At 50.1% G+C, this 25570-nt stretch overlaps 2 protein-coding genes across 2 annotated transcripts; both read left to right on the top strand.

Moving 5' to 3' along the window:
* Positions 1-541: 541 nt before the first annotated feature.
* RND1 (Rho family GTPase 1) lies at positions 542-7196 on the top strand. Its single transcript, XM_044227940.1, has 5 exons — positions 542-759; positions 1572-1659; positions 4273-4382; positions 5251-5385; positions 6097-7196. The coding sequence occupies exons 1-5, from the start codon at positions 640-642 to the stop codon at positions 6340-6342; spliced, it is 699 nt and encodes a 232-aa protein (XP_044083875.1). The 5' UTR covers positions 542-639; the 3' UTR covers positions 6343-7196.
* A 3114-nt stretch (positions 7197-10310) lies between these two features.
* On the top strand, positions 10311-25041 carry DDX23 (DEAD-box helicase 23). The gene is made up of 17 exons (XM_044227096.1): positions 10311-10412; positions 13802-14010; positions 15472-15582; positions 16520-16613; positions 16725-16790; positions 17346-17484; positions 17747-17880; positions 18011-18123; positions 18373-18516; positions 18614-18839; positions 19144-19289; positions 20879-21056; positions 21710-21952; positions 22371-22522; positions 22737-22845; positions 23594-23768; positions 24133-25041. The coding sequence occupies exons 2-17, from the start codon at positions 13802-13804 to the stop codon at positions 24354-24356; spliced, it is 2463 nt and encodes an 820-aa protein (XP_044083031.1). The 5' UTR covers positions 10311-10412; the 3' UTR covers positions 24357-25041.
* Positions 25042-25570: the final 529 nt, after the last annotated feature.

Genomic DNA, 25570 nt, shown 5'->3' with positions numbered 1-25570 from the left:
GAAGGCGATTCCAGACTTGGGGTTGAAAGGGGTACAGCAGGAGCTGATAAAGGGGTATGCCAGGAGTCTCTGGGAGAGAAAGCCAGAAGTAGTTTGGATGGGTATTAGACGGAACAAAGAGGTCAGAGATCTGTGGGGTCACTGTCCCACCCCCCAGCCCCACTGCCACCTGTCTGTAGTTGAGGCAGATCCTGCTTTTCTCTTGTGACAGAGCCAGCTTGACCTCATTTTCTGCCTTCAGGGCCAGTTTGCTTTTGACACTAATTGATGGACACTCAGGACCATTAATTTTGCTTCTCGTCCCCCTCCCCCCTTCCTAATACAAATGCAAACAGCGTGGGAATCCCCTTGCAGAGGAAGCAAAGATACGGCTTTAAGAGAAAGGGAAGGGAGGAAAAGGGCACTGACTCAGATTCTCCTACCATTGGCTGCCGGAGGGGATCCCACCTCAGGGATTGGCCCTGACAGAGTCCGCCTCCTCTTGTGATTGGCTCGACCGGGGCGATATAAGGCGGCCGTGCCAGCCTCCTTTTCATTTGGAGGGAGGCGAGCATCCCGGCTGCGTTTTTGTGCCGAGACGCACCTGGCGCAACCCTCTCCTCTCTGACTCTGAGTCCACGTCCCGCGGAGGCTACAGCCATGAAGGAGAGACGGGCCCCCCAGCCAGTCGTGGCCAGATGTAAGCTCGTTCTGGTGGGGGACGTGCAGTGCGGGAAGACGGCGATGTTACAGGTGTTAGCGAAGGACTGCTATCCCGAGGTGAGCGGCCCGCCCGCCGGCCAGCTTTTCTCCTTGCCTGCCCGTCTTCCTGTGGCTAGATTCCCACCTGCCGGGGGTGAGGGAGACCTAGCCACCCCCCCCCCCCAGCTTACCGCACGCCACCCTGCCCCATCCTCAGCAGCCCGGCTGGAGGACCGCCCTGCCTCAGCCTCCCCTGAGACCTGTTCCACTTCTGCCGCCCCGCTGGCTCCTCCTCACCTCTTCACCCATAGGCCCCGATCAGATACCCTCCTCCCTCCCTTTATCCCGGGGTCTACTCTCGGGAGAGGGAACTGGGGGCATCTGAGAGTCTGGGGTTTCTTCTTGACGTAATACCTGCCGGTCTCCTCATTCCCTCAGAGGTTCTGCGAGCCCATCTCCAGGCGGGCTTCTGCTGCCCTGCTGGTCTGACAGGCTTGTGGGAGAAGATAAAGAGCTAGCATTTCCTTGGGGCTCTAAAATCCGGAGACATACAAGTCTGGAGAGGAGAGAAATCTGTATGTTTGCCTCTCTGACCATCTAGGATTGGGGTGGGGGAGCGGGAAAGGAGGGGGCTTGTCCCCCATTGGAAGTCATTCAGATTTCTTTTTTCCATGGAGCAAAGTGCCTGTGCCTCGACACTGCCCTCCTCCCTGTCCCATGTGTCCCTCCTGCCGCAAGTAACCCCCTCCCCTCCCTTTCCTTCCCCTGCCCCTCATCTCCTGCCACTTTAGTATCTCATAGGATGAGTGGCTTCCTGTGTAGCCAGCACCAAACAGAGGGTTATGAAAGTAGGGGAGCCCAGGGTGTGACGAGCTCTTCTCTTTTCACAGACATATGTGCCCACTGTGTTTGAGAATTACACGGCCTGCTTGGAGACAGAGGAACAAAGGGTGGAGCTCAGTCTCTGGGACACCTCAGGTAAGACTGCTGGCCCCAGATGCCCCCTTCCCACCCCCACTGGTCTGTTACAGTTGCTGTCTTTAAGAAACTGTTTCCCTCTTTGCTGGGGAGGACTGTGTATGATGCTGGCTGGGAAGCTGACAGAAGGGGACCTGAAGATTCCCTTGGTTGGCATGTCCAGGGGTGCAGAGTGAATGAGCCCCAGAAGCCACTTCTCTGGGTCTAGCTCCTTCCTTCAGAGGGCTGGAATGGTGAGGTGAATGGACCCATGAATATAACTGGGGGGCAGTCAGGCGGGGCTTCTCCATTTCCAGCCCCTGCCCTCCGTGTCCTCCCACCCCCGCCTTTCTGCCCCATAGTCAAGCCAGATAAGAGGCAGGAGTCCGTGCTGCTGGAGGCAGTGGTGGTTGAGGCGGTGAGACAAGCCTGCTTTGGGGAAATACTGCTCCTGACTCAGTTTTCTCTCCTGCTTTCCGTCTTGGGCCACTGCTGTCTGCCTGCCGCAGCTCGGTTCCACTTGTCATACTGCTGCGGCTCAGGGATGAAGCGATGCATCATCGATGTTTTGGAGGGTGGGGGAGATGGCTTTAATGTGGGGCACAGTCTCGTTGTAGATAGTGTAGGGAGGGGGGTGGCTGTGACAGTCACCCCCTCCACCTCCACCCTACCATACTGGGCTGAGGTAGAAGATGCTGGGTCTTTCTGGAATGTAGAAAGCAATATTTTTCCTCTAGACCCTAAACCCTCAGTGCTAGGCTGTCCATTGCTTTGATTTTGATCCCTTCCCATTATCTCTTTTACCCCAGTTCTTTTTTAATAGACTGGGCTCCGAGTCATAATTAAGGACTAAAAGCCCAGAGTAACAGAAAGAAAATAAAATCCACCCTCCAAAAATGCACATTCAGGCTGAGTTCAAAGAGGATCTGTGTAAATCACTAGGGGTTTCCTGTTACATATAATAAATATGCCATCCTATTCCTCTAAGAGCTGTTGTTGTTCCCATGGTCTAATTTTTGAGGTCTGAAAAGATTGGGGGTAGGGGGGTAGATAAACAGAAAATGAGCCTTCCCCTTGCTTCCCCCCTCCCCCAAACAAAGCAAAACAGAAATTCTTCCACCTGGTATGCTTTCCTCTGATGCAGTTCCAGGGGTTGGGAGGCAGGGTTCTGGTTATCCTGGACTGTGCTATGCTGGCTGGATCCGACTGGAATGCAGCTCGGCTGCAGAATGTATGGGGTATCGGCTGCCCTACCCTGCCCACCTCCTGAGTCTTCCCAGAATCTTACTGCAGCTCATCTCTTTTTACTACCACTGCCCCAGAGTGCCCCCGCCCCACCCCCACGTCAGAATGCAGCCCTTGAATCCCAGTCCAGATAATGGAAAGTCAGCAAAGTGGTGTCTGTTCCTGGTGTCGCATCCCCACCCCCCAATTTCCGAAGGGATGCAGCCTATCAGTCATCCTCCAACTCCTTCTTTCAAATTAGGTGCCCACAAGGAAGGAAGAAGTGATGGCGGTGTCTGGGATGGGGCTTCCCAAAATCGGGGCCAGGGTTGAGCCTGTTCCCATTATTCACTTGCTGGTCTTAGGGGAGGGGGATTGCCTGGAGCCAGAATGGAGGCCTCCTCCCCTCCCCTCCCCCTTCCCCAGTGCTGCAGTGCTCCCTTTGCTCAGTGCTGGTGAGCTAAGACCCCACCTCCGACAGGGGATGGGGGCGGATTGCTGAAGGAGCAGATAGTTATTGCAACTCTTCTTTACTCTTTCTTTCTTTCCTTTTTTTTTTTTTTTTTTACAACCAAACCCCCACCCCAGCTTGGATTCCCCCCAGTTTCCATGGCGATTGCGGTGCAGGGAGAGGGGCTGCTTGCTATTCTGAGCACGGATTGTCTGGGTTCCAAATCTGCTACTGTTCCTTCCCCAGGGCGGGGGACAGGCTGAGCCCCTAGCGTTCTCCCATGCTGGGCCACCTGGGTCTGCAGCGCCCACTGCCCTCCCGGTGAAGGACCCTTCCTTGAGCCTCCAGATCCCTAGCTATGGGTGCTGCTCTCTTTGAAACTGCCTCCCTGAGATCTTGGGGGGATAGGGGCTGCAGTTTTTCACAGGCAGAAAGAATAAGGCACTGAATCCATGCTGTTCCTCCTCCCCTTTCAGCCTTCTAGAGTTCTGACCCCATGGCAAAGAAGCTAGGCAGCCAGTTATGTAACAGGCAGGTTTGTTTCTTCATTGGAGAGACCCTGGAGCAGAAGCAGGGAGCAGAGGTTGGGCAGCAGGCAGACTCTAGAAAAGACACCTGACCCAAGCGTAGTCTCTCTGCAGGGGTGGGAGCATCCCCCTCTGGGACTCATAAAACTGGCAGACCTGAAATTAAGCCCACGGTAGGAGACAGGGCCAGAATATAGTCTGTGCCCCTGCTTTTGTTTCCCCTTTTCCCTTTTTAAAGACTAAGGAAGATGATTTTTCTGTACTGCTTTCTGGCAGGTGTTCAGGTCCCAACATTTTAAGCTGCAGCCTATTCCCAGGGGACGTGGGTGGAGCCAGCTAACCTAGGGGTCAAGAACAGGATTCCCAGGGCTCATCGGGCTTAGGAAGGGCAAATGCTACAGCTCACCATCAGCTCTTTCTCCCACATACCAGGATCTCCCTACTATGACAACGTCCGTCCACTCTGCTACAGTGACTCGGACGCGGTGTTACTATGCTTTGATATCAGCCGCCCGGAGACAGTGGATAGTGCACTCAAGAAGGTGAGTGCAATTGGGCAGCCTCCAGCTCAGCTGGAAAATAGAAAGGAATCTCGGGAACCTTGCTGTCCAGTCCCCCTTCTGTAGCAGGAAGAAACTGAGGCCAGGGAAGGAAGTGATTTGCTGGAGACTGTACCCTTAGCTCCAGCTCTGGGACTAGAACCCAGACTCCCTCCCTCTCTGCCCCCTGCCCTTGCCATAGCCCGTACTGCTCTGCCAGAGGCCCAGCAAGGGAGGGTGGTGTTGAAGACGCTGAAAGTGAAGGATTGAGAGTCAGGACCTTTCCATGACGGAGTTTGAGGCTTAGATAGGGGGTATTTGCAGGGAGCTTCTGTTGCCTTTGATCCCAAGCCCACCAAGATGGGGCAAGCCATGCAGGTAGGAAATGCCTGGTCTGGGGGGCAAAGTCTGCCCATCCCAAAGAATCTCCCACCCTGTGGAAATAGTTTTCCAGAAGACTTTGGGATTATTATCTCCTTTCCTTGCGAAGAGACTGGTTGGCTTCCTCCCTGTTGCTCCTGGCTTTCTGGACCTGTGAAGCCCTTTCACTGAGTGGAGGGAGCAGAGCTACACCACACATGCTTGGTAGAGAGTGGGAGGAGATTTTGCCCCCCTGCTTCCTTTGGTGAACTGGGCTGTTGAATGGGGGCCAGGCTCTCAGGGTCAGCACTCCTGTGGCCCCAGAGTCCTCACCGGCAGGAAGATGATGTAATTAGTGCATTGGTGATGCTCTGTGACTCAGGGAGGGCTGGGCTGGTGATATGCTGGATGGCGTGTCTGATGTTGCCCGCTGGGCTTCTCCAGGTAGCTGTCAGCCACTGACTGTTCTTCCTTCTTCCCTCCCCACCTCCCCTCTCACATGGCTCTTCAGTGGAGAACGGAAATCTTAGATTATTGTCCTAGCACCCGTGTTTTGCTTATTGGCTGCAAGACAGACCTGCGAACAGACCTGAGCACACTGATGGAGCTGTCCCACCAGAAACAGGCACCTATCTCCTATGAGCAGGTGTGTGTGTGTGCGTGCGCGTACATGTACACATGCATGTGTTGGGGTGGGATGGGGTGCGGAAGGCTACAGACAAAGGACTTGAAATGTGGCCCTTGCTCAAGCTCTTACTTTGGCAAGGGAGGGCTGGTGTTCTGGGGAGCCATCTCTAATCAGCACACCAGTCATCTTGCTAGAGGTGGTAGGCAACTCTTTAACCCCGATTCATTCCATAGGTTGGCCGATGAGCCATTCCTGTGTGCGCTAGTCTTTTTCAGATTGTTTTTTGCTGACTGCCTGCCTTAGAATCACCAGATGTGCTTGTTAGAATTCCTGACTCCATACCTATCAAGTCACTCTAGGAGAAAGATACAGAAATTGCGTTTCTCATGAAATTCCTGTGTAATTTCTTTCACACGTGGGAGCGTAAGGCTCATTTCTTTTAAACCAGTGGTTCCTGTTAAGAGTCATCTGGGGAGCTCTTAAAAATATGAATGCCTACCCACAGAAATTCTGATTTGCTTGGTCTGGCATCAGGATTGTTCTAGAAGCGTTACAGGTGATAGTGAGGTGCACTTAGGCTTCCCCTTCAGAATATCATCAGCAGAGGGTGGTGGTGGGAGACTGGCCCTTGTCTCATCTGGAGGAGCCTGGGGGAGTACCATTAAGACAGAAGGCAGTGTCTCGGAGCCATCTGGGACAATAGCCTTGATGACCTCACCCCCTCCACAGGGCTGTGCAATAGCCAAGCAGCTGGGTGCAGAAATCTACCTGGAAGGCTCAGCTTTCACCTCAGAAAAGAGTATCCACAGCATCTTCCGGACGGCGTCCATGGTGTGTCTGAACAAGCCCAGCCCGGTGCCCCCAAAGAGCCCTGTCCGAAGCCTCTCCAAGCGACTGCTTCACCTCCCCAGTCGTTCCGAACTCATCTCGTCTACCTTCAAGAAGGAAAAGGCCAAAAGCTGTTCCATTATGTGAAGTGGGGGTTGGAGAAGGGAGGCAACCTCCCACTTCCTCCCTTGGGTTGCAGAGGCACGGGGGAGAGGGAGGATGGGACAATTTAGGACACTGGACATGCGTTTTTCAGATGGCCACGGTGAGGGCTTGGAAGGAGACAGGAACAGGACAAGGAAAGAGCCAGGCCCGGCTTGAGGACCTGACACAGAAAGAACCATCACACCCCAAGCCAGGCACTAGGTTGTGGTGGGGGTGGCTGCCCCAGTGTCCCCCCTGCTCCAGAGGAAGGAAAGGTGTGGGGGTGTGGGGGGCATGCTGGCCTCATGGGCTTGGGGGCCTTTAGGAGCCTCACCTTCAGCATCATGCCTCTTCCACACAGCGCTTCCATGTGGGCCAGGGGACGGGAGGGGTCCCCGAGCCCTTCCCTTCCCCTCTGAGGAAGCCGCACAGGAGTGGAGTGGGGAAGCCAAGAGGTGGCTCCCTTGGGAGCTGAGCCCTGGTGCTTCACAACTGAAAACCAGAAGGGCAGGAGCTGGTCAGAGCCAATGAGAAGGAAACCTCATCTTTGCATAGCCCATGCCTCATGGAGAGGTGACATCATACATTCATATGCTTCTCACCTAAGTCCCCAGGGTCCAAGGGAGAAGCCCCAGACCCCCTTCTCTTGCAGTGTGGGGGTGGTGGTGCTGCAGGGGGCAGGGCTGGGTGGGGGTCACCAGACTTCTTCTGCCCTTAGGGCAGTACAGCTGGCATTTGTTTTATAGACTCTTGTCTTTGGAATCGGGGGGAGGGGGGAGTGTTTCAATCTGTTCTATGTTCCGTGTTTAAAGAAGAAAAACCTATTTATTAATGAAAAATATAACACATACAAAGCAGTTGGCTCTGTTTTCTTCGTTTCTTTCTCCGTTCTCCTTGTTTGTTCTTTGCTCACAAGGAAGAAGCTATCCTGGGGTCCTTTCTGTGGGTCGCAGAGTGGCCGCCTCTACTGTTCCCCGGCGTCTCCAACAAGGGTTTCCCTTTCCTCCTCCTCGCTGTCTCACCCAAACCCTGCCCAAGTCCAATAAGCCAGGAAAGAGCTCTTTAGCCCCAGGTGGGGTTTCTCAACCTAGGAACGAATGACATTTTAGTCTAGGTCATGCCTTTGATGCTGGGGCCTGTCTTGTGCATTGGAGGATGTTTAGCATCATCCCTGGTCTCCACCTGCTAGATGTCAGTAGCAACCCTCTGCACCCCCCCCCCCATCACAATGTCTCCAAATACTGTTAAATATCCTCTGGGGGCAATATCAGTCCTGGTTGAGAAACACTGCCTTAGAGAATCTAGAGGAGAGAGACAAGCTTTGGTGAAATCCTCAGTAGACGATCCAAGTCACTGAAATTCCAACCCCTGCAGAACATGGGACGGACTGAAGCCATGGTTCAGGGGCAGTTCCTATGGTTCCAGTTTCCTACGAGTTGAAGGAGTGGTAACGTCTTTTGCTTTCTTGACCTCCCGGTTCCATTGCCTGTTGATGGCAGCTCAGGAGCCTTAACATCCCTTCCTTTCAGTTGCTTACAGCTCTTTTTTCCAAGTTTCACAGTGCGCTGGAAATAGTTACTATGTATTGAGCTCCTACTACATGCCCAGCACTGCTGAGAGCTTTACCTGGATTATCACACACAACTTTATAAATGATAATAGCTAACATTTGTTAAATGTTTATTATGGGTCAAGGGCACTTACGAGTTCTTTCTGTTAATTCTGTGCTAACCCTACGGTGTACTATCTACCTCCTTTTACTGATAAGGAAACTGAAGTTCAGAGAAGTTAGTTAATATGTCCAAGGTCACACGGTTAGAAAGTGATAGAACCCAGATACAAATCCAGCAGCTGGATTCCAGAATGTGCACTTTTTAAAAAAACTGTTATAATAGTCTGTGAGGCAAGAAATACTCCTATTTTATAAAAGAGGAAAGAGAAAAGTCAGAGATGCTGTATAACTTGCACAAGATCGTACTGCTAGTAAGTAATGGAGTCAGGATTCCGACTGGGTCTCAATGTTAACTATACTCCCATGGGCTCTATATTGTTAGCTGTGTTGTACCTAAACAGGAGATTCTACATATGGGCCAAACTCCAAACTCCCATCTCCAAAGACGCGTGTATGAAAGAACTACCAGGGGGACCTGGATAGCTCAGTGGGTTAAAGCTTCTGCCTTTAGCTCAGGTCATGATCTCAGAGTCCTGGGATCGAGCCCCACATCGGGCTCTCTGCTCAGCAGGGAGCCTGCTTCCCCTTCTCTCTCTCTACCTGCCTCTCCGCCTACATGAGATCTCTGTCAAATAAATAAATAAAATCTTAAAAAAAAAAAACAAACTACCAGGGTAGGTAGGACAAAGCATGTGAGTATCCTTGAAGCACAATGCTTACATGTGTCATGAGAAAGCTATGCACAAACACTAGGGGAACTCTGCCACTATGAACTTGAACAAACCTCACCACCTTTCCAGTTTCTCAGCTTACTTATCTGTAAAGAGTAGTACTAGCCTGGAAACGGGAAGAGCATGGATTCCAAAACGAAATGAACTTGGAGTTGAACCCTGGCTTCATTCTTGTAACTATGTTGCCGCTGAAGGCATAATTCAACAGTAAAATGATGTTAATACCCACATCATACTGTTACGAGAAATAAGTAAGCTAAATAATAAAAGTGTCCAGCATAGAGCTGGGCACCTCGAAGATTTCTCAGTAAATACTACAGCTGCCGCTCTTAAGGTCTACACCTTCAGTCTGATCGTTCAAGTTCCATTCTATGAGTGAAGAGCCCTCCAGTGTTCACTGCATGAGTTACATCGAGTAGATCTCAGATATCCTTTCCCCTCAGATCTTCCTCTGGGGTAAAAGTGGGCAAGTCAATGGCAGTAGAGTTCTAAGAGCCAAAGCCTGTCTCTCCCAGGGTTACTTTGGGCCATTGTGTGTGGTGTTTCAGGGGTTTAGGATTATTTAGGATTATTTGAGGCTCTATTTGAAGAGAACTGAACATACATTTAGAGAGAAAAGCCAGACCTACAGCCCCATGGTATTGAAACCAAAATGCTGATGATGGGAAAATGGGAAGGGAGAGGACATTAGACACCTCCCTGTATCTATCTAAACCATCCCAGAAGTTGCAAGGTTTGGCTTCTTTGGGGCCAGTGGGGCTGGTGAACTATGAACCATAAGACCAAAGAGAAACTACAATTTGGGATAGAGAAAACTCCGTGGATGACTTAAGAGGGGGGACTAGGAGGAAAAAAGAAGCAAACCTAGGAAGGTGGTCCAACAACTGGGTAGATTCCAAAGGGCAAGAAAATAAGGAAGCCAGGATCCTACTTGGAAAGTCGAGAAAACAGGTGCCACAGCCCAGGTGATACCATCCTTCTGGGAGGGCTCTGCAATCCACGTATGGGTTCATCTGGAGTTGGCATAATAACTAGGGGTTGTTCCTGCCTGGCCAACGTTGTTAAAACGTCCTCTTGAACTGGGGATAGTCCCACACGATGAATTGTCCCATCCTCATTGTGAAACACTAGGTTACTCCTGTAACCTAACCTTTATTTTGTCTACCCGTAAAATGGGGCTAATCTACCTCACCTTTTTTTTTTTTGTTGTTGTTGTTGTTGTAAAAACGCTCTTCCACACACGGTACACTATTTGTTGTTACTGTAGTTGTTAGTGAAGATTAAGCGCTATTGATAGCTCAGGAAGCCCTTAAATTCCGTCGTCGTAAGCCACAGGTCTGGGAGGACCAGCGCATTCCAAGGAAAACTGCGCGGAGAGAGAATCCTTGGCTGGAAGCAAACCCAAAGGTAACTCTCACTCCCGCAGAGTCAGATGTTTGGAGAACCACATTGCCCAGCAGACCCCTCGGCCCGGGACCGGCCCTCGCGCGGTGCATTGTGGTATTAGTAGTTCTCAGGCCCCCGATGTTGGCCCACGCTGCCTTACACCGGGAACTCGCCTTCCCAGCTTGCCTCGCGGCCGGGGAACGCATCTCGGCGACCAGGAAACGGGAAAGATGGCGACTGCTCGGAGACGTTGAGGCCGCGTTGGGCGGTTCAGACTCAGAGTGGTGAGTCCCGAGCGATGGAGGCGGTCCCCACGAGCTTGCAGAGAGGGCGAGAGTGGGGGCACGGCGGTGGCCCCTGCCTCCGGGACGAGGCGGGGAAGAACGCTTCAGGGTAGAGGCACGAGCCAGGAGAGCTCTGGCGGGCTGGAGCGAAGGGGCGCGGGCCCCAGGGCGGAGTGTTGGCTTCTGGGGACACAGGCCAGGTCCCTGGACGAAGTTAACGGGCCAGACTCTTGCCCATGAGCACACAGCACCTGTGATACCCTCCATTCGAGCTTATTCCTTCATGTTTCGAGTAGCCCTTGCTCCAGCCAAACTGGGACTTTGGCTTTTCTCCCAGAATCAGTCATGCTTTCCCGCCTCTGCGCTTCCTGTATTATTCTGTTGCTGGGAATGACTTTTCCGCACCCTCAATTACACGTCTTCAAATTCTACCTATACTTAAATGCTCAAGAGCCACTTCCTCCACAGATCTTTCCAAATCCTCTTTTGCAAATGAAAAGAAACTTGAATTTCTATAATACTTCATCTGAGCCTTTATCTTGGTAAGTGCCTCATACCCTCTATTGTTCTGTAACCTACCTTTGGACAGGATCTTCCTGATTTCCTTTTGTAACTCACCACAATATCTAGCACGGTGCCTTGCATATAGTAGATACTTGATAAATATTTAATTGGATGAGAAAGAGGATCTGCCCCTACCCTACAAGAACTGAGGAACTCAGAGACCTGGAGGTTTGCAAGGAAGGTTGCTGGGAAGTGATGATCAGGGTAAGCCTGGTTATCAGGCCCCTGTGATAAGTATAACCTATAATAAGAGTTGTCCATATTTATTTTTTCCTTATTACCACTTCTCATTCTCTTCTAAACCCACTCCACTCAGGCTTCTATTTTTCTCCAGGCTGTCAAAACAGCTCTTGTCCAGGTCACCAACCATCTCCATTTTTCCAACTGCAATGGTGACTCCTCTATATCCTAGTCTTTTTTCACTTGGAAAAGTTGCCACTCCCTCCTTGAAACACACTTTTGGCATCTATGGTGTACTTTTTCCCCCACTTTCTTACTGGCTGCTGCTTCTTCCCAGTCTTTTTCTCTGGCTCCTCCTTTGCCTGACCTCTAAATGTTACAGTGTTCCACAGTTTAATCCTGGTTTTCTTCTATTTCATTCTTAACTATACTGCCTACCTAGGTAATATGATTTAGTGTCCCATGGCTTAAAAAGCCATCTATATATTGATAACTCAAATTTTTGTCTCCAGGTTCTCCTGAGTTCTAGAATTGCATTTTCAAAATGAAACTTTTGGTTTCTTCCTAAGTCTGTTCCTTCTCCTGTCATTTCTGGTCACTAATGGCACCATGAACCATTGGTCAAATCTTAAATTTGGAGTTATCTTTGTATTTCCTCTTTCCCTTTTTCCCTTCATCAGTTAAGTCCTGTGAGCTTGGCCAACAAGTTTATCCTGAAGCTCTCTACTTCTTTCCATCTCCATTGCCACTTTCTTAGAAGAAGCTACTGTTATCTCTTGCCCGGACTATAAATGGCATTCTCAGTGGTCCTTTTTCTACTCTTGCCTCCCTATTCTATATTTTCTTGCAAGTCACCAGATTCTTTAAAAATGTAAAATTAGATCACATCACTTCCTGTTTAACACCCTTTAAGGTTCCTGTTGCTGTTAGGTTGAAATCCACTTTCCTTTCCCCTGGTCTAAAACACATTTCCATGATCTGACTCCTGACTATCTCCCTGAACTCAGATTGAATCAGTCTTCAGTACCCCCCAACCCCTCCAGTCACTGTCACTCAGCCACACAAGTCTTTTTTTAATTGGCAAACATGCTGAGCTAGTTCTTGCCCCAGTGTCTTAGTACTTGCTGTCCCTTCTACCCAACAAGATCTTTTCCCTGATCTTCGCAGTCTCTTTACCATCATTCAAGTCTCAGCTTACATGTCATCTAAAAAATTCTTTCTTGAGCCCTCTCTCATTCTTGCCCTTCCCCGTCATATCCATCCTGTTTTATCCTGTTTATTAGTTCTCATTACTATTTGAAATTCTCTTACTCTGCTTGTTATCTGCTTCATTGGAATTTAAGCATTATGAGATCAGAGACTTTTTACTGCCATATCTCCAGTAGGTAGAACAATTTCTGGCACCTACCAGGTAGTCAGTGAATATTTGTTGAAAGAGCGAGTGACGTTGAGGATGCTTTATAGAGAAGATAACCTTTTTTCTGGATTGTTCTCTTAGGGTTCTAAATAGAAGGAGATAGAAGTATAACTGCATGATGTATTAATACAGAACATTGAGTCATTTCTTAGACAGTTGTGAGGCAAGATGTGTTGTCTTCACCTTTTGAAAGTGCTACTTGTTCATTTATCTTTTCTTTACACATTACCCTTTCTTAAAGATATATGGCAGCATATTACATGAGGAAAGGAGATCAGAAGCGAACTAAACTATTTGGGCATAAAATAATTTCTGAGAAATGTATTCTGAGTCTTAGGGATGATGGTGATGGTGATGGAGTAGAGGTAGATTCAGACTTAGTGTTATTTTAGCTCCTGGCTGAAGCAGATTTTGTAGTCTGAAGGACAGTTGACAGTGCAACATGGTGTTCAGTGTCCTGCAGGCAGGAGGGGACAGAACAAATTCCTGCACAGAACAAATTCATGGGACAGGGTAGTGGTCAAGGCTGTGAGAATCTGAGTAGGGAGTGCCAGTCAGGCCATCTGTGACCTTTACTTTTTGGTACCTTTCCTTTTTTCTTTCTATTCTGAAATAATTACAGATTCACAGTGAGTTGCAAAAAAAAAAAAAAAAAAGTGCATAGAGGTTCTGTGTGCCCTCCACAAAGTTTTTCCCATTACATAATGAAAAGTACATTTCTTTTGATCTGGGTGAAAGTGGGTTTGTTTCTCCACTTAAATTTAGGTTTTCTTTGAGGTCCTGGTTATAATCCCAAATCTTAAACTTTTTTTTCCCCTCTTTTGAGCTTTCTTTGTGAACTCAAGAGAACTTACCTACCTGAGCTTTCATTTCCTCACCTATTAAGTAGGCATTCTTAGGATGCTTGGGTGGCTCAGCTGTTAAGCATCTGTCTTGGGCTCAGGTCATGATGTCAGGGTCCTGGGATCGAGTCCTGCATTGGGCTCCTTACTCAGTGGAGAACCTGCTTCTCCCTCTCCCTCTGCCTGCCGCTCCTCTTGCTTGTGTTCTTTCTCTCTCTCTCTCTCTCTCTTTCTCTGTCAAATAAATAATAAATAAAATCTTTTAAAAAAAAGTAGGCTTTCCAGTATATCTACCTCATAGGGTCATTTTGAGATTAAGTAGATTATATATAAACAGTTTAGAGCGGTACCTAATACATCATAAGTATTCCTCTTATCCATGACAGATGGCAGGAGAGCTAGCTGATAAGAAGGACCGGGATGCATCACCTTCCAAGGAGGAAAGGAAGCGATCTCGGACTCCTGACAGAGAGCGAGATAGAGACCGGGACAGGAAATCTTCCCCATCTAAAGACAGGAAGCGGCATCGTTCAAGGGATAGGCGTCGGGGAGGCAGCCGTTCTCGCTCGCGTTCCCGTTCCAAGTCTACAGAAAGGTAAAGTAACTTTGCATGTCTTATATGGGAAGGGAGAGTACATTTCAAACTTCCTCATTCTTGGTTCCTCTCATGCTTTCATATATTTCTCTACAGTCTCTACAGTCTTTCACATATTTCTTATATTTCTCTACAGTCTACACCTAGTAGCCCAGTAGCTCTTTTTTTTAAAGATCTTATTTATTTATTTGACAGACAGATCACAAGTAGGCAGAGAGGCAGGCAGAGAGAGGGGCAGGGAAGCAGGCTTCCTGCCGAGCAGAGAGCCTGATGCGGGGCTCAATCCCAGGACCCCAGGATCATGACCTGAGCTAAAGGCAGAGGCTCTAACCCACTGAGCCACCCAGGCGTCCCAACCCAGTGGCTCTTAAAAATTAAGAGGTATTTATAAATAAACTTCTTTGGAAAATAGCCACGCTCTTTCCTTTACATATTATCTATAGCTGTTTTCATGCTAAGCAAAACTGAATAGTTGTGATAGAGACTTTATGGTCCACAAGGTCTAAAATATGTATTGTATGGTCCCTTACAGAAAAAGTTTGCTGGGGCGCCTGGGTGGCTCAGTGGGTGATCTCAGGGTCCTGGGATGGAGCTCTGCCATCGGGCTCTCTGCTCAGCAGGGAGCCTGCCTCTCTGCCTACTTGTAATCTGTCTGTCAAAAAAAAAAATTTGCTGATCCCCACTTCAGATTGGTTTAAATTACTTTGGGGGGTGCCTGGGTGGCTCAGTGGGTTAAAGCCTCTGCCTTCGTCTCAGGTCATGATCCTGGGGTCCTGAGATCGAGCCCTGCATCCGGCTCTCTGCTTGGCGGGCAGCCTGCTTCTCTGCCTACTTGTGATCTGTCAAATAAATAAATAAAATCTTTAAAAATAAATTACTTTGGTAAATAGGACTGTACTGTATCAAGTAAAAACATCCCCAAATAAAATAATGTGGGTTAAAAGAAAAGAAAAATTAAGAGGGAACTTGTAAGATGAAGGTCCAGATGATCAAGGATAGTCCCTCTCTTTGCATAGGCCATGGCCCATTGTTGCCATTAATGCTTAGTACAGCTCTGATCGAGAAGACTTTTCTTTTCTTTTCTTTCTTTCTTTCTTTCTTTTTTTTTTTTTTAAGATTTCATTTATTTGACAGAGAGAGAGACAGTGAGAGAGGGGACACAAGCAAGGGGAGTGGGAGAGGGAGAAACAGGCTTCCCACTGAACAGGGAGCCCGATGCAGGGCTCAGCCCCACGACCCCGAGATCATGACCTGAGCCAAAGGAAGATGCCTAATGACTGAGCCACCCAGGCGCCCCTAGAAGACTTTCACAGAATTCCCTTATAGCTTCCCCTGGACACATATACCCCAATTTGTAAAACATTACTTTGTAGAGAAAAGAGCATGAGAACCTCTTTAGTGCTGCAGTGAAGCTGGATACTCTGCTAATACTACATGATTTCTTAAATTTGTTGTCTTTAGAGAGCGAAGGCATAAAGAACGAGAACGGGATAAAGAGCGTGATCGGAATAAGAAGGACCGAGACCGGGACAAGGATGGGCACAGACGGGACAAGGACCGTAAGCGATCCAGGTAGCTGAGAGAATGGGAGTGGGCTTTAGGAAAATGGTCCCATCTCTTACCGTCTGCCTCTAAGCTGGCTCGGTGTCATAGGAAAGTAAATAGTTCTTAGCGGCTCCTACTGGCAGTGATTGCAGAGCTGTCTTTTTTAGAAGGCGTGTATCCTTAGATGCTATAACCAGTTTCTTGGGTCACAGTCATCTAGGGTCTACTTGTTCTTAAAGGTTAGAAATTAAATTAGTTTGGGAGGGTTACCAGCCTGTAAAACATTCTCTTAGCTCAGTTGGACCATTTGGGTTTCTACCCAAGATAGACAACATGTATCTGTTGGGATAGCTTAATGCCCCAGTATCTTGATCTCTTTCCCCTGGAAACTTTGTATGCAAAGTTTTTATTAGGCTCTGAGTGTGTAGGTTAGAATTCAGGGCAAAGGATGTAATTCCATAACAAATAAGGGGGTTGTTTAAGATCTCTTATAGATTGGGCTTGTAGCAGTTGTGGGGGAAGGATCACGGGGACTGCTAGGAAGGGAGAATGGGGACACAGAGCAGGTACAGAGCAGTATCTGGGAAAGGTACATGGGTTGGGGGGACCTTGTAGACTAAATTCATTCTGTATATAAAGTTAAGTAGGATGTTTTTTTTCAATGTGCACCTGCTATTTGGAAGAGGTGTTTTTGCCCTTGGTACTGAAGACCCACTTGTGAGAAGAGATTAGTTTGGGAAAAGGAGAATCAGATAGAATAGGGCCAAGACAGGGCCATCATGAGGTTTCAGAACAGGCAGTGACCATGCCTGTGAAGGAAGCTTCAGGGTGTGATGGATGGTGAAGGGCCAGTCTTGTGGAGTCATGGAAAAACTTCCATCCTTTCCAGGGCTCAGCCTGACCCTCATTGAGGGGGCGGGGTTAAGAGAGTGATATGGACCTTTCCTGTTCCTTTTCCTTAAAGCTTATCTCCTGGCCGAGGAAAAGATTTTAAATCTCGGAAAGATAGAGACTCTAAGAAGGATGAAGAGGATGAACACGGTGATAAGAAGCCTAAGGTAAAGGAGAGGAAAGATTTCTCTCATCTTCCTCTTCAGTTCAAATTCTCCGTTACCACTCTCCAAAGGGAGAGAGCCTTTATTGACTGAAGTCCTGTGTTTTATCTTCAGGCACAGCCATTATCCCTGGAGGAACTTCTGGCCAAGAAAAAGGCTGAGGAAGAAGCTGAGGCTAAGGTGAGAATGTGGGGGTCTCTATGATTGGCAGGGCTGCGCTTACAGAACATTGCAGACTGAGGGACAGAAGAAACAACATAAATAAATTTTCTCTCTGTTCTGGAGGCTAGAAGCTGAGATGCATGTCTGTAGGGTTGTTTCTTCTGCGACCTCTCTCCTTGGCTTATAGGTGGTTGTCTTCTCTGTTCTCACATATCTTCCCTCTGTGTGGGCGTGCCCCCCACTGTCTCCGTGTGTCTAAATTTTCTCTTAAAAGGACACCCGTCAGTTGGTTTAGAGTCCACCAGAAGAGCCTCATTTTACCTTAAACACGTCTTTAAAGGCTCTGTCTCTAAATACAGTCATACTCTGAGGTCCTGGGCATTAGGGCTTTGACACACAAATTTTGAGGGGGACATAGTTCAGGCCATAGCGGGGTCCTCGACCTATCCATGTTTTCCTTACCTGGTGTAATGCCTGAGCAAATACTGTCGGGCTCCCTGCCATCTCCTCATCAGTGGTGCGATTATATCCCACTTCTGTGTCCTTTATATACAGTTCCAATCTGTTTTGTAGCCCAAGTTCCTCTCGAAAGCAGAACGAGAGGCTGAAGCCCTAAAGCGACGGCAGCAGGAGGTGGAAGAGCGGCAGAGGATGCTCGAGGAAGAGCGGAAGAAAAGGAAACAGTTCCAAGACTTGGGCAGGAAAATGTTGGGTTCGTTTTCCTCCCCTGTGTAGCCCCCATGCAGGGTAGGATTGGGATGGGATTGTCGTGTCACTCAGTCAAGTCACTCAGGAGGGCGGGAAACCAGTTGGTCTGGAATTTGGAAGAGGGAGGGGTGGGGGAGTTGATGAGAAGACTGTGTTAGAGCTTGTGTCCTAGAGCTGCCCCTTCTCATTAGCTGTCCGCTTCCTCTCTGCGCCCTCTCTTTTCTTGCACTGAGCTCTTCTGCAACTTTGCTTTCCTTGGTCTGCAGAAGACCCTCAGGAACGGGAGCGTCGGGAACGCAGGGAGAGGATGGAGCGGGAGACCAATGGAAATGAGGATGAGGAAGGGCGGCAGAAGATCCGGGAGGAGAAGGATAAGAGCAAGGAGCTACATGCCATTAAGGTGCAGGCCTTGGTTCTGTGTTCAGTTCCCCCACCCACCAGGGAAATTTGGCTTGGCTCTCAAGCCCTTCTGATCTCCACATGTGAGCCTGGCTGGGCCTTGAGCTTCGCTTTTTGTCCCTGGGACGCAGGAGCGTTATCTGGGCGGCATCAAGAAGCGGCGCCGCACGCGGCATCTCAATGACCGCAAGTTTGTCTTTGAGTGGGATGCCTCTGAGGACACGTCCATTGACTACAACCCCCTGTGAGTGGCTCTGGGCCTGAGTGCTAAGTCTTGTAAATTAGTCTTTTCAGCTGGTCCTGGAGAGAACTGGTGGCTACAGATAGAGAAGTAAGATTTGGGGCCGGGGATGTTGGCTGGTGTATAGGCAGCCAGCTCTCTGGGTGAGGAAAGACCCTGGCTGGGAAGGTTGGACAGATCAGGATGTACTGGTAGTCCGCCCTTCCCTGCCACTGTCACGCTTCTGCTTTTCTCCCTCCGCCTCCACCTCAGGTACAAGGAGCGGCACCAGGTGCAGTTGCTGGGGCGCGGCTTCATCGCAGGCATCGACCTGAAGCAGCAGAAGCGAGAGCAGTCGCGTTTCTATGGAGATCTCATGGAGAAGAGGCGGACGCTGGAAGAAAAGGAGCAGGAGGAGTGAGCGGCGCGGCTGGGGGTGGTTGGCCAGAGCCCAGCGCCTGCAAAAAGGAGCTGCAGGGTACTGATCCCACTTGCCCCTCACGTCCCACTCCAGGGCCAGACTCCGTAAGCTTCGTAAGAAGGAAGCCAAGCAACGCTGGGATGATCGGCACTGGTCCCAGAAGAAGTTAGATGAGATGACGGACAGGGACTGGCGGATCTTCAGAGAGGACTATAGCATCACCACCAAAGGTGGCAAGATCCCCAATCCCATCCGGTCCTGGAAGGACTCTTCTCTGCCCCCACATATCTTGGAGGTCATCGATAAGTGTGGCTACAAGGTAAGGAGGGGCTGATTGGCTCAGAAGACCTGACATGTTCCTACATTTTAGGGGAAATAGGCTTCATTTGGGAACAGAGAGCTTTGTTCCTTTGCTCCTCTGTTTGGTGCCTTCTGTGTCAGGGAGCACTCAGGTAACCCTGTCTGTCCCTTTCTGGTGGAAGTATTGGTCTCTGGTGACCATGTTTCCCCTCCCTGTGTGCTGGTATCCTCCTCCTCTGCTGGCACACGGGCCCACTTCTGTCAGCAGTAGTCCAGGACTCAGAGCTCCATCTGTACCCATCCCTCTCTCTGGGTCCCTGCAGGAACCAACACCTATCCAGCGTCAGGCAATCCCCATTGGGCTGCAGAATCGTGACATCATTGGTGTAGCTGAGACCGGCAGTGGCAAGACAGCAGCCTTTCTCATCCCGTTGCTGGTCTGGATCACCACTCTGCCCAAAATTGACAGGTGGGGTCAGCAGGCACCCTTTGGGGTGGGTTTGGCTGGGTGGGAAAGGTCACAGTGGCAAATGAGCGTTTGGTTTTCTTTCTTTCTTTCTCTTTTTTAAATAAGTTTTATGTATGTATGTATGTATTTGTTGTTTAAAAGATTTTATTTATTTGTGTGTGAATGGGGATTGGCAGGCAGAGGGAGAAACAGGCTCCCCGTTGAGAAAAAAGCGTGATGTGGGACTCAATCCCAGGACCCTGGGATCATGACCCAAGCCAAAGGCAGACTTCTTAACCAACAGAGCTACCCAGGTGTCCCTGTATTTATTTTTTATTTTATCTACTTATTTTTTTAAAGATTTTATTTGTTTATTTGACGGCGAGAGAGGGAACACAAGCAGGGGGAGTGGGAGAGGGAGAAGCAGATTCCCTGCTGAGCAGGGAGCCCGATGCGGGGCTCCATCCCAGGACCCTAGAATCACGACCTGATCCGAAGGCAGACACTTGATGACTGAGCCACCCAGGCGCCCCTTAATCTTTTTTTTTTTTTAAGATTTTATTTATTTATTTGACAGACAGAAATCACAGGTAGGCGGAGAGACAGGCAGAGAGAGAGGAGGAAGCAGGCTCCCCGCCGAGCAGAGAGCCTGATGCGGGGCTTGATCCCAGGACTCTGAGATCATGACCTGAGCTGAAGGCAGAGGCTTTAACCCACTGGGCCACCCAGGCGCCCCCCCCCCTTATTCATTTTTAACTAATGTTTGTTTATTTTAACACGGGGCTTGAACTCACATGGGGCATGAACTCATAACCCTGAGATCAAGACCTGAGCTGAAATCAAGGGTTGGATGCCTAACTGACCAAGCCACCCAGGTGCCCCTATTTTTTTTTTTTTTAAGATTTTATTTATTTATTTGACAAACAGAGATCACAAGTAGGCAGAGAGGCAGGCAGAGAGAGAGAGAGAGAGGAGGAAGCAGGCTCCCTGCAGAGCAGAGAGCTTGATGCGGGGCTTGATCCCAGGACCCTGGGATCATGACCCAAGCCGAAGGCAGAGGCTTAACCCACTGAACCACCCAGGCGCCCTAGTGCCCCTATTTTTAAGTAATCTCTGCACCTAGGGGTCAAACTCATGACCCGGCAGTCAGTAGTCACATGCTCTTCCAACTGAGTCAGTCTGGTGCCCCTGTTTGGTTTCTTTCTTTTAAGTCTATAATCAGAAGCCACCTTCTTTGGTCTGGGTCAGATATTAGGGAATGATTGGATCACAGTATCAAAGAAATATATGATTTGGTTGGCCAGGACCATTCCCTGAAGAACTTGACTGTCCTGAAGTCTCTGATTTTTTTTTTTCTTTTTTTTTTTTGGTGGGCAGCAAAGCAAAGTTTATTGAGCAATAGTAAAATGATAGTTCAAAGCTCCCAAAGAGGGAGGGGACCCAAGAGGGTTGACCTGGAGTCTCTGATTTTTAAGTGAGATCTTTGCATCCTTTTCCCACCACCCTCCCCATCTCCATAGCTACCCTTAAGAATGACTTTGTCTTGCTTCTGTTTGTGGTTGGATGAGAACCAAAGCTCACGGAACTGTGGGATGCCCCATTTACCACAGGATCGAAGAGTCAGACCAGGGCCCTTACGCCATCATTCTGGCCCCCACTCGTGAGTTGGCTCAGCAGATTGAGGAAGAGACCATCAAGTTTGGGAAGCCACTGGGCATCCGCACTGTGGCTGTCATTGGCGGCATCTCCAGAGAAGACCAGGGCTTCAGGCTGCGCATGGGCTGTGAGGTTTGTTCACCTAACTGCAGCCAGCCCGCTGTGGGAAGGCTCTTCATTTGAGGGCTGTGTTTCTAGTTTCTGCCACGGAGGTACAGTAAACTGAAGAAAAAGATTGGCTTGTATGTTTGATAGGTTGAGTACCTCCACTGTGCAGGGGAAGCTGGGGCTCAGGTCAGTAACTTTCCCAGAGTCACAGCTGGCAGTGAGCAGAGCAGAGGTTCGTATCTGAAGCTCGTATCTGTGTTCTTACTCTGCCATAGACCATGTCTTCTCAGGGTGGGGGAAGAGAGCTTTTTATAAGAACTCTGATGCAGGAATTGAGTCTTTCACAGACTTTTTGCCATAATCCCTTTTTGTAATCCTCTCCATAGTTGCCTTTAGTTCTTCTTTGTCTAAGAAAGTTCCTTCTGATTTTGCCTCTTCTGTCTAACTTCTGGAGATTATTCAGGGACCCCATTCATTCCTAAAAAAAAAAAAAATCCAAGGTGGCAACAAGTGATTTTGTGCCAGTTCTTAGGAACCTTTGTTGCCAATCCTAACTGGAGGTCAGGGTCCAAGTTCCTTAGCATGGGAGGTCTATTGCCCGAGTGGGGGATGGTTCACAGGAGGGAGAAGAAAGAGGTGCATCCTGTGGCTACATGTGTCTCCACTGTGCCCTCCAGATTGTGATTGCTACCCCAGGACGTCTGATTGACGTGCTGGAGAACCGTTACCTTGTGCTGAGCCGCTGTACTTACGTGGTTCTGGACGAGGCCGACCGGATGATTGACATGGGCTTTGAACCAGACGTCCAGAAGATCCTGGAGCACATGCCTGTCAGCAACCAGAAGCCGGACACAGATGAGGCTGAGGACCCGGAGAAGATGTTGGCCAACTTTGAGTCAGGAAAACACAAGTACCGCCAAGTAAGGCTGCTTCCCTAGCTGGGAAATCAGGGCACAGTGCCAAACCTGCTCTGAGGCCTTTCGTGCCCCGGGTGGGCCCAGAGTACAGCTGCCAGCATGCCAATCCTCTGGAAGTCCTAGCAGTGGAGCCATTGGCTGTGCCCTAGAAAATGATTCCAAGGCCTCATGCTGGTCCCTACCAGGGGTGCCAGCAAATGCTCTCAGCCCTTCCTGCCATTGTAGGATGTAAAGGACCTTGGTGAACGGGTGCTGAGGGAAGAAGGGGGGAGGCAGAGGACACAATCTCTTCTGGTGGGACTTGTCAGAGCTTACTCCGTGGCTCATTTAGGTTCATTAGCCCAGGCTCCGCTGCCTGTGGCAATGGGGGAGATGTGGCAGTGTCTGCCCAGGCCCAGGGCTGAGCTTCCTGTTTTCGTAGACAGTCATGTTCACGGCCACCATGCCCCCGGCGGTGGAGCGTCTGGCCCGGAGCTATCTTCGGCGACCAGCTGTGGTATACATTGGTTCTGCGGGCAAGCCCCATGAACGTGTGGAACAGAAGGTCTTCCTCATGTCAGAGTCAGAAAAGAGGTACGGGGGCAGCTGAACCAGCAAGAACATGATGAAGAAGGGGCTTTTTTCAGTATGAGGGTTGGAGGATGAATGTTCTGCTGTGTTAAAGAGCTGCTGTTTTCTTGTTGGGGGTGCCATGGGCTCAAAGGTTATGGGATTGGTCCTGGTAGACCACGGTGACCGTCTATTGGAAGCATGCTTCTCATTTTTCTCCTCTTCCTCTTTTCCCCAGGAAAAAGCTGCTGGCAATCTTGGAACAGGGCTTTGATCCACCCATTATCATTTTTGTCAACCAGAAGAAGGGCTGTGATGTTTTGGCGAAATCCCTGGAGAAGATGGGGGTGTGTCTGGCAGGGGAGAATCGAGTGGGCTTTCTCAAAATAGAGGGCCTCTTCAGTTCTATCCCATTATTAACCTCTTTAATATACAAGTCAGGGCCTGAGGGAAGAGGCGGCTTGATGGGGATGAGGAACTGGGTTTCTTGCTGTGATTGCCTGTCCAGATCAGCAGTGCCAGCCAGAGCTGCCTTGGGTCTTCCTCCAAGGGGGCTGAGCCAGGGATAGGTTCTGACATGCACATTGTGGCCAGATCTGAGGCTTTGGAATGGTGGATCAGAGTTCTTTGTGTTGATACATGTTTGGGAAAGGCGGTGGTGTGAACAGGAGGGAGATGGGGTGACCGGTGTCCTTTAGTCCTGTTTTGGTGTTCGAAGGGGAGGGTGAGTCCTCTCCACTCAACACTTGGGACTTCCTTAGGTGTCTTGGTCTCGGCTTGCCACCCTCATCTCAGCCTCATTCTTTCTTTGATGACTTCCCTTCTCTCTGGCTCCACATGTCGTGACCCCCAGCTGCTTTACCTTTGACCTTTGTCTGCCCTGGCCACACCACATCCTGTTCTCTCCCTTCCCTTTCTCCAGCTTGCCTGTCCTCTTGCTTTCAGTTGCACTCATCCTCTCTCCTTTTTCCTTCCCCTTCTACCCTGCTGCTCTGCAGCCCTCCCTCGGTGTCTACAAAGAAGTCTTTACCCCTGTAACTTCTTTGTCTTTCCATGACCCTGCTGCTCTTCCTCACCTCACCATTCTCCCAACAGTACAATGCGTGCACGCTACACGGCGGGAAAGGCCAGGAGCAGCGAGAGTTTGCACTGTCCAACCTCAAGGCTGGGGCCAAGGACATTTTGGTGGCTACAGACGTGGCGGGTCGTGGTATCGACATCCAAGATGTATCTATGGTTGTCAACTATGATATGGCCAAAAACATTGAAGGTACGTGCAGGGGAATGCAGCTTCCATTCAGGTAAAGGGTGGGTACTTGTTGGGTGCTCATTCCTCCCAGCTCTGAGTCTAGGATTGCTTGTCCCACTGAGACGAGCTCTGCTCCTGTCTCCCGTGGGTGTGTTGTCTTCGTACGAGGGACAGAGTCCCGGGCTGTGGGGAAGCATGGCTGGGGGCTGCTCTCTGGCTGGGCGTGGCAGGATGATCACCATCAGTAGTGGTGGGGAGAGCGCAGTGGCTGCTGCAGGGTCAGGTGGCTCGAGCGGTATCTACTGCCCTCAGAGGTGGACTGGGGTGGGTGATGGCTGTCGAAGTGAGGCCTGGTATCCTCAGTGGCATTCCTCCCCCTCTCCAGATTACATCCACCGCATTGGCCGCACGGGACGAGCTGGCAAGAGTGGTGTGGCCATCACCTTCCTCACCAAAGAGGACTCTGCTGTCTTCTATGAGCTGAAGCAAGCCATCTTGGAGAGCCCGGTGTCCTCCTGCCCCCCGGAGCTAGCCAACCACCCAGATGCCCAGCACAAGCCAGGCACCATCCTCACCAAGAAGCGCCGGGAAGAGACTATCTTTGCCTGACACAGCACACTTCCCGTCAGTTTCAGGGCATGTTCTGGAGCCTGTTCCTCAGGACCCTTGAATCTTTCTTTCCAGGTCCTCACTCTCACGGGGCCTTAGGGAACAATCAGACTCCTTGGCCGCTACCTCTGGTTTGCAGGCCTGAGTATGGGGCTGCAGTGGGAGAGGAGCCTGCTGCAGGGGTGGGGAGAACAAAGTACCCCGGGTTCTGGCCCAGCTCTGCCCCTCCAGAGGCCTTCAGGATTGCACTGGGCCTTCCAGCTCTTGCCGCCATGGGGGCGGCCGGTTGGTGTTGCCTCAAACTGAACGAAAGCCTGGCTGCCTGGCCTCACCTCTTTGGCACGGACCTGACTGCGGAAGGGGCATCTGGGTCGCTGCCCAGGCTGACCCCGGGGGGCCTGGCACGGTGAGGGTGAAGGACCTTGGACTCTGTCACTTTGGCAGCCGTTTGTCCTTTTGGATTATAAAACAAACCAGTTGAGAGCCTTGTTTCGAGCTGTGCACGGCCCCTGTGCCAAGGGGTACTGGGTGCTCTAGACACCCCTCTCCCAGGGAATTTTTTTAGTAGATGTGGGGACAGGGTGAGCCGGCTGTGCCCATCTTGAAGTCACTGAGTGAAATTTCTGTTTTTTATTCTCTGAGAAGATGAGTTTGTATGTTCTGAGAATAAATACATGAAGACGAAGGCTATGTCCCATTCTGGCCACACTCCGTCTCCTGGGTTCTCCCTGCTGCCACAGAAGATGGCAGGATGGCCTTGGGCTCACTGGGTTGACTTGGGAGATGAGAGAAAATTGCATCCGGAGAAGAGACCAGGGCCTCAGCTCATAGTCTGAATTGACAGGAGGCCACTTGAGGGGAGACAGAAGAAACACGGCAGGATCAGAATGTGGCTACCCTGCCGGCTCTGGCCTCACTTCACACGTAGCTCTGACCACCCAGGCACCCACTGGGGAGCATTGTGCAAGGGTGGGCATGGGGTGCAGCCATGAAACTTGGGCACCTGAGGGACAGTTGTCACCTGTTGTAGTGCCTCTGACACCCAGTCTTCACAGAACCTTTGCTCATGGCTCCCTCATGGCCCAGCCTGCTGCTCACAGGAGGGGTGGAAATAGGGGACCCGGGGCATTACAGAGTCTGGGGGAGAGGGCTGCAGAGCTGGGCAAGTATGTGGAGTTCAAGTTACAACTCGTGGGCCTTTTGGACCTGAGGCA

This window comes from Neovison vison, chromosome 12, assembly GCF_020171115.1.
Source record: "Neovison vison isolate M4711 chromosome 12, ASM_NN_V1, whole genome shotgun sequence".
Lineage (NCBI taxonomy): Eukaryota > Metazoa > Chordata > Mammalia > Carnivora > Mustelidae > Neogale > Neogale vison.
This window is presented reverse-complemented; position numbering and strand designations above follow the sequence as displayed.

What these genes read in the sequence shown, in the direction of transcription:
- DDX23 (XM_044227096.1), top strand. Translation starts at nt 13,802, where the DNA reads ATGGCAGGAGAGCTAGCTGATAAGAAGGACCGGGATGCATCACCTTCC. An exon ending in CGTTCCAAGTCTACAGAAAG is followed by an intron (nt 14,011 to 15,471) that starts GTAAAGTAACTT and finishes TGTTGTCTTTAG; the next exon opens with AGAGCGAAGGCATAAAGAAC. An exon ending in GAAAACACAAGTACCGCCAA is followed by an intron (nt 21,953 to 22,370) that starts GTAAGGCTGCTT and finishes CTGTTTTCGTAG; the next exon opens with ACAGTCATGTTCACGGCCAC.
- RND1 (XM_044227940.1), top strand. Translation starts at nt 640, where the DNA reads ATGAAGGAGAGACGGGCCCCCCAGCCAGTCGTGGCCAGATGTAAGCTC. An exon ending in CAGTCTCTGGGACACCTCAG is followed by an intron (nt 1,660 to 4,272) that starts GTAAGACTGCTG and finishes CCCACATACCAG; the next exon opens with GATCTCCCTACTATGACAAC. An exon ending in TGGATAGTGCACTCAAGAAG is followed by an intron (nt 4,383 to 5,250) that starts GTGAGTGCAATT and finishes ATGGCTCTTCAG; the next exon opens with TGGAGAACGGAAATCTTAGA.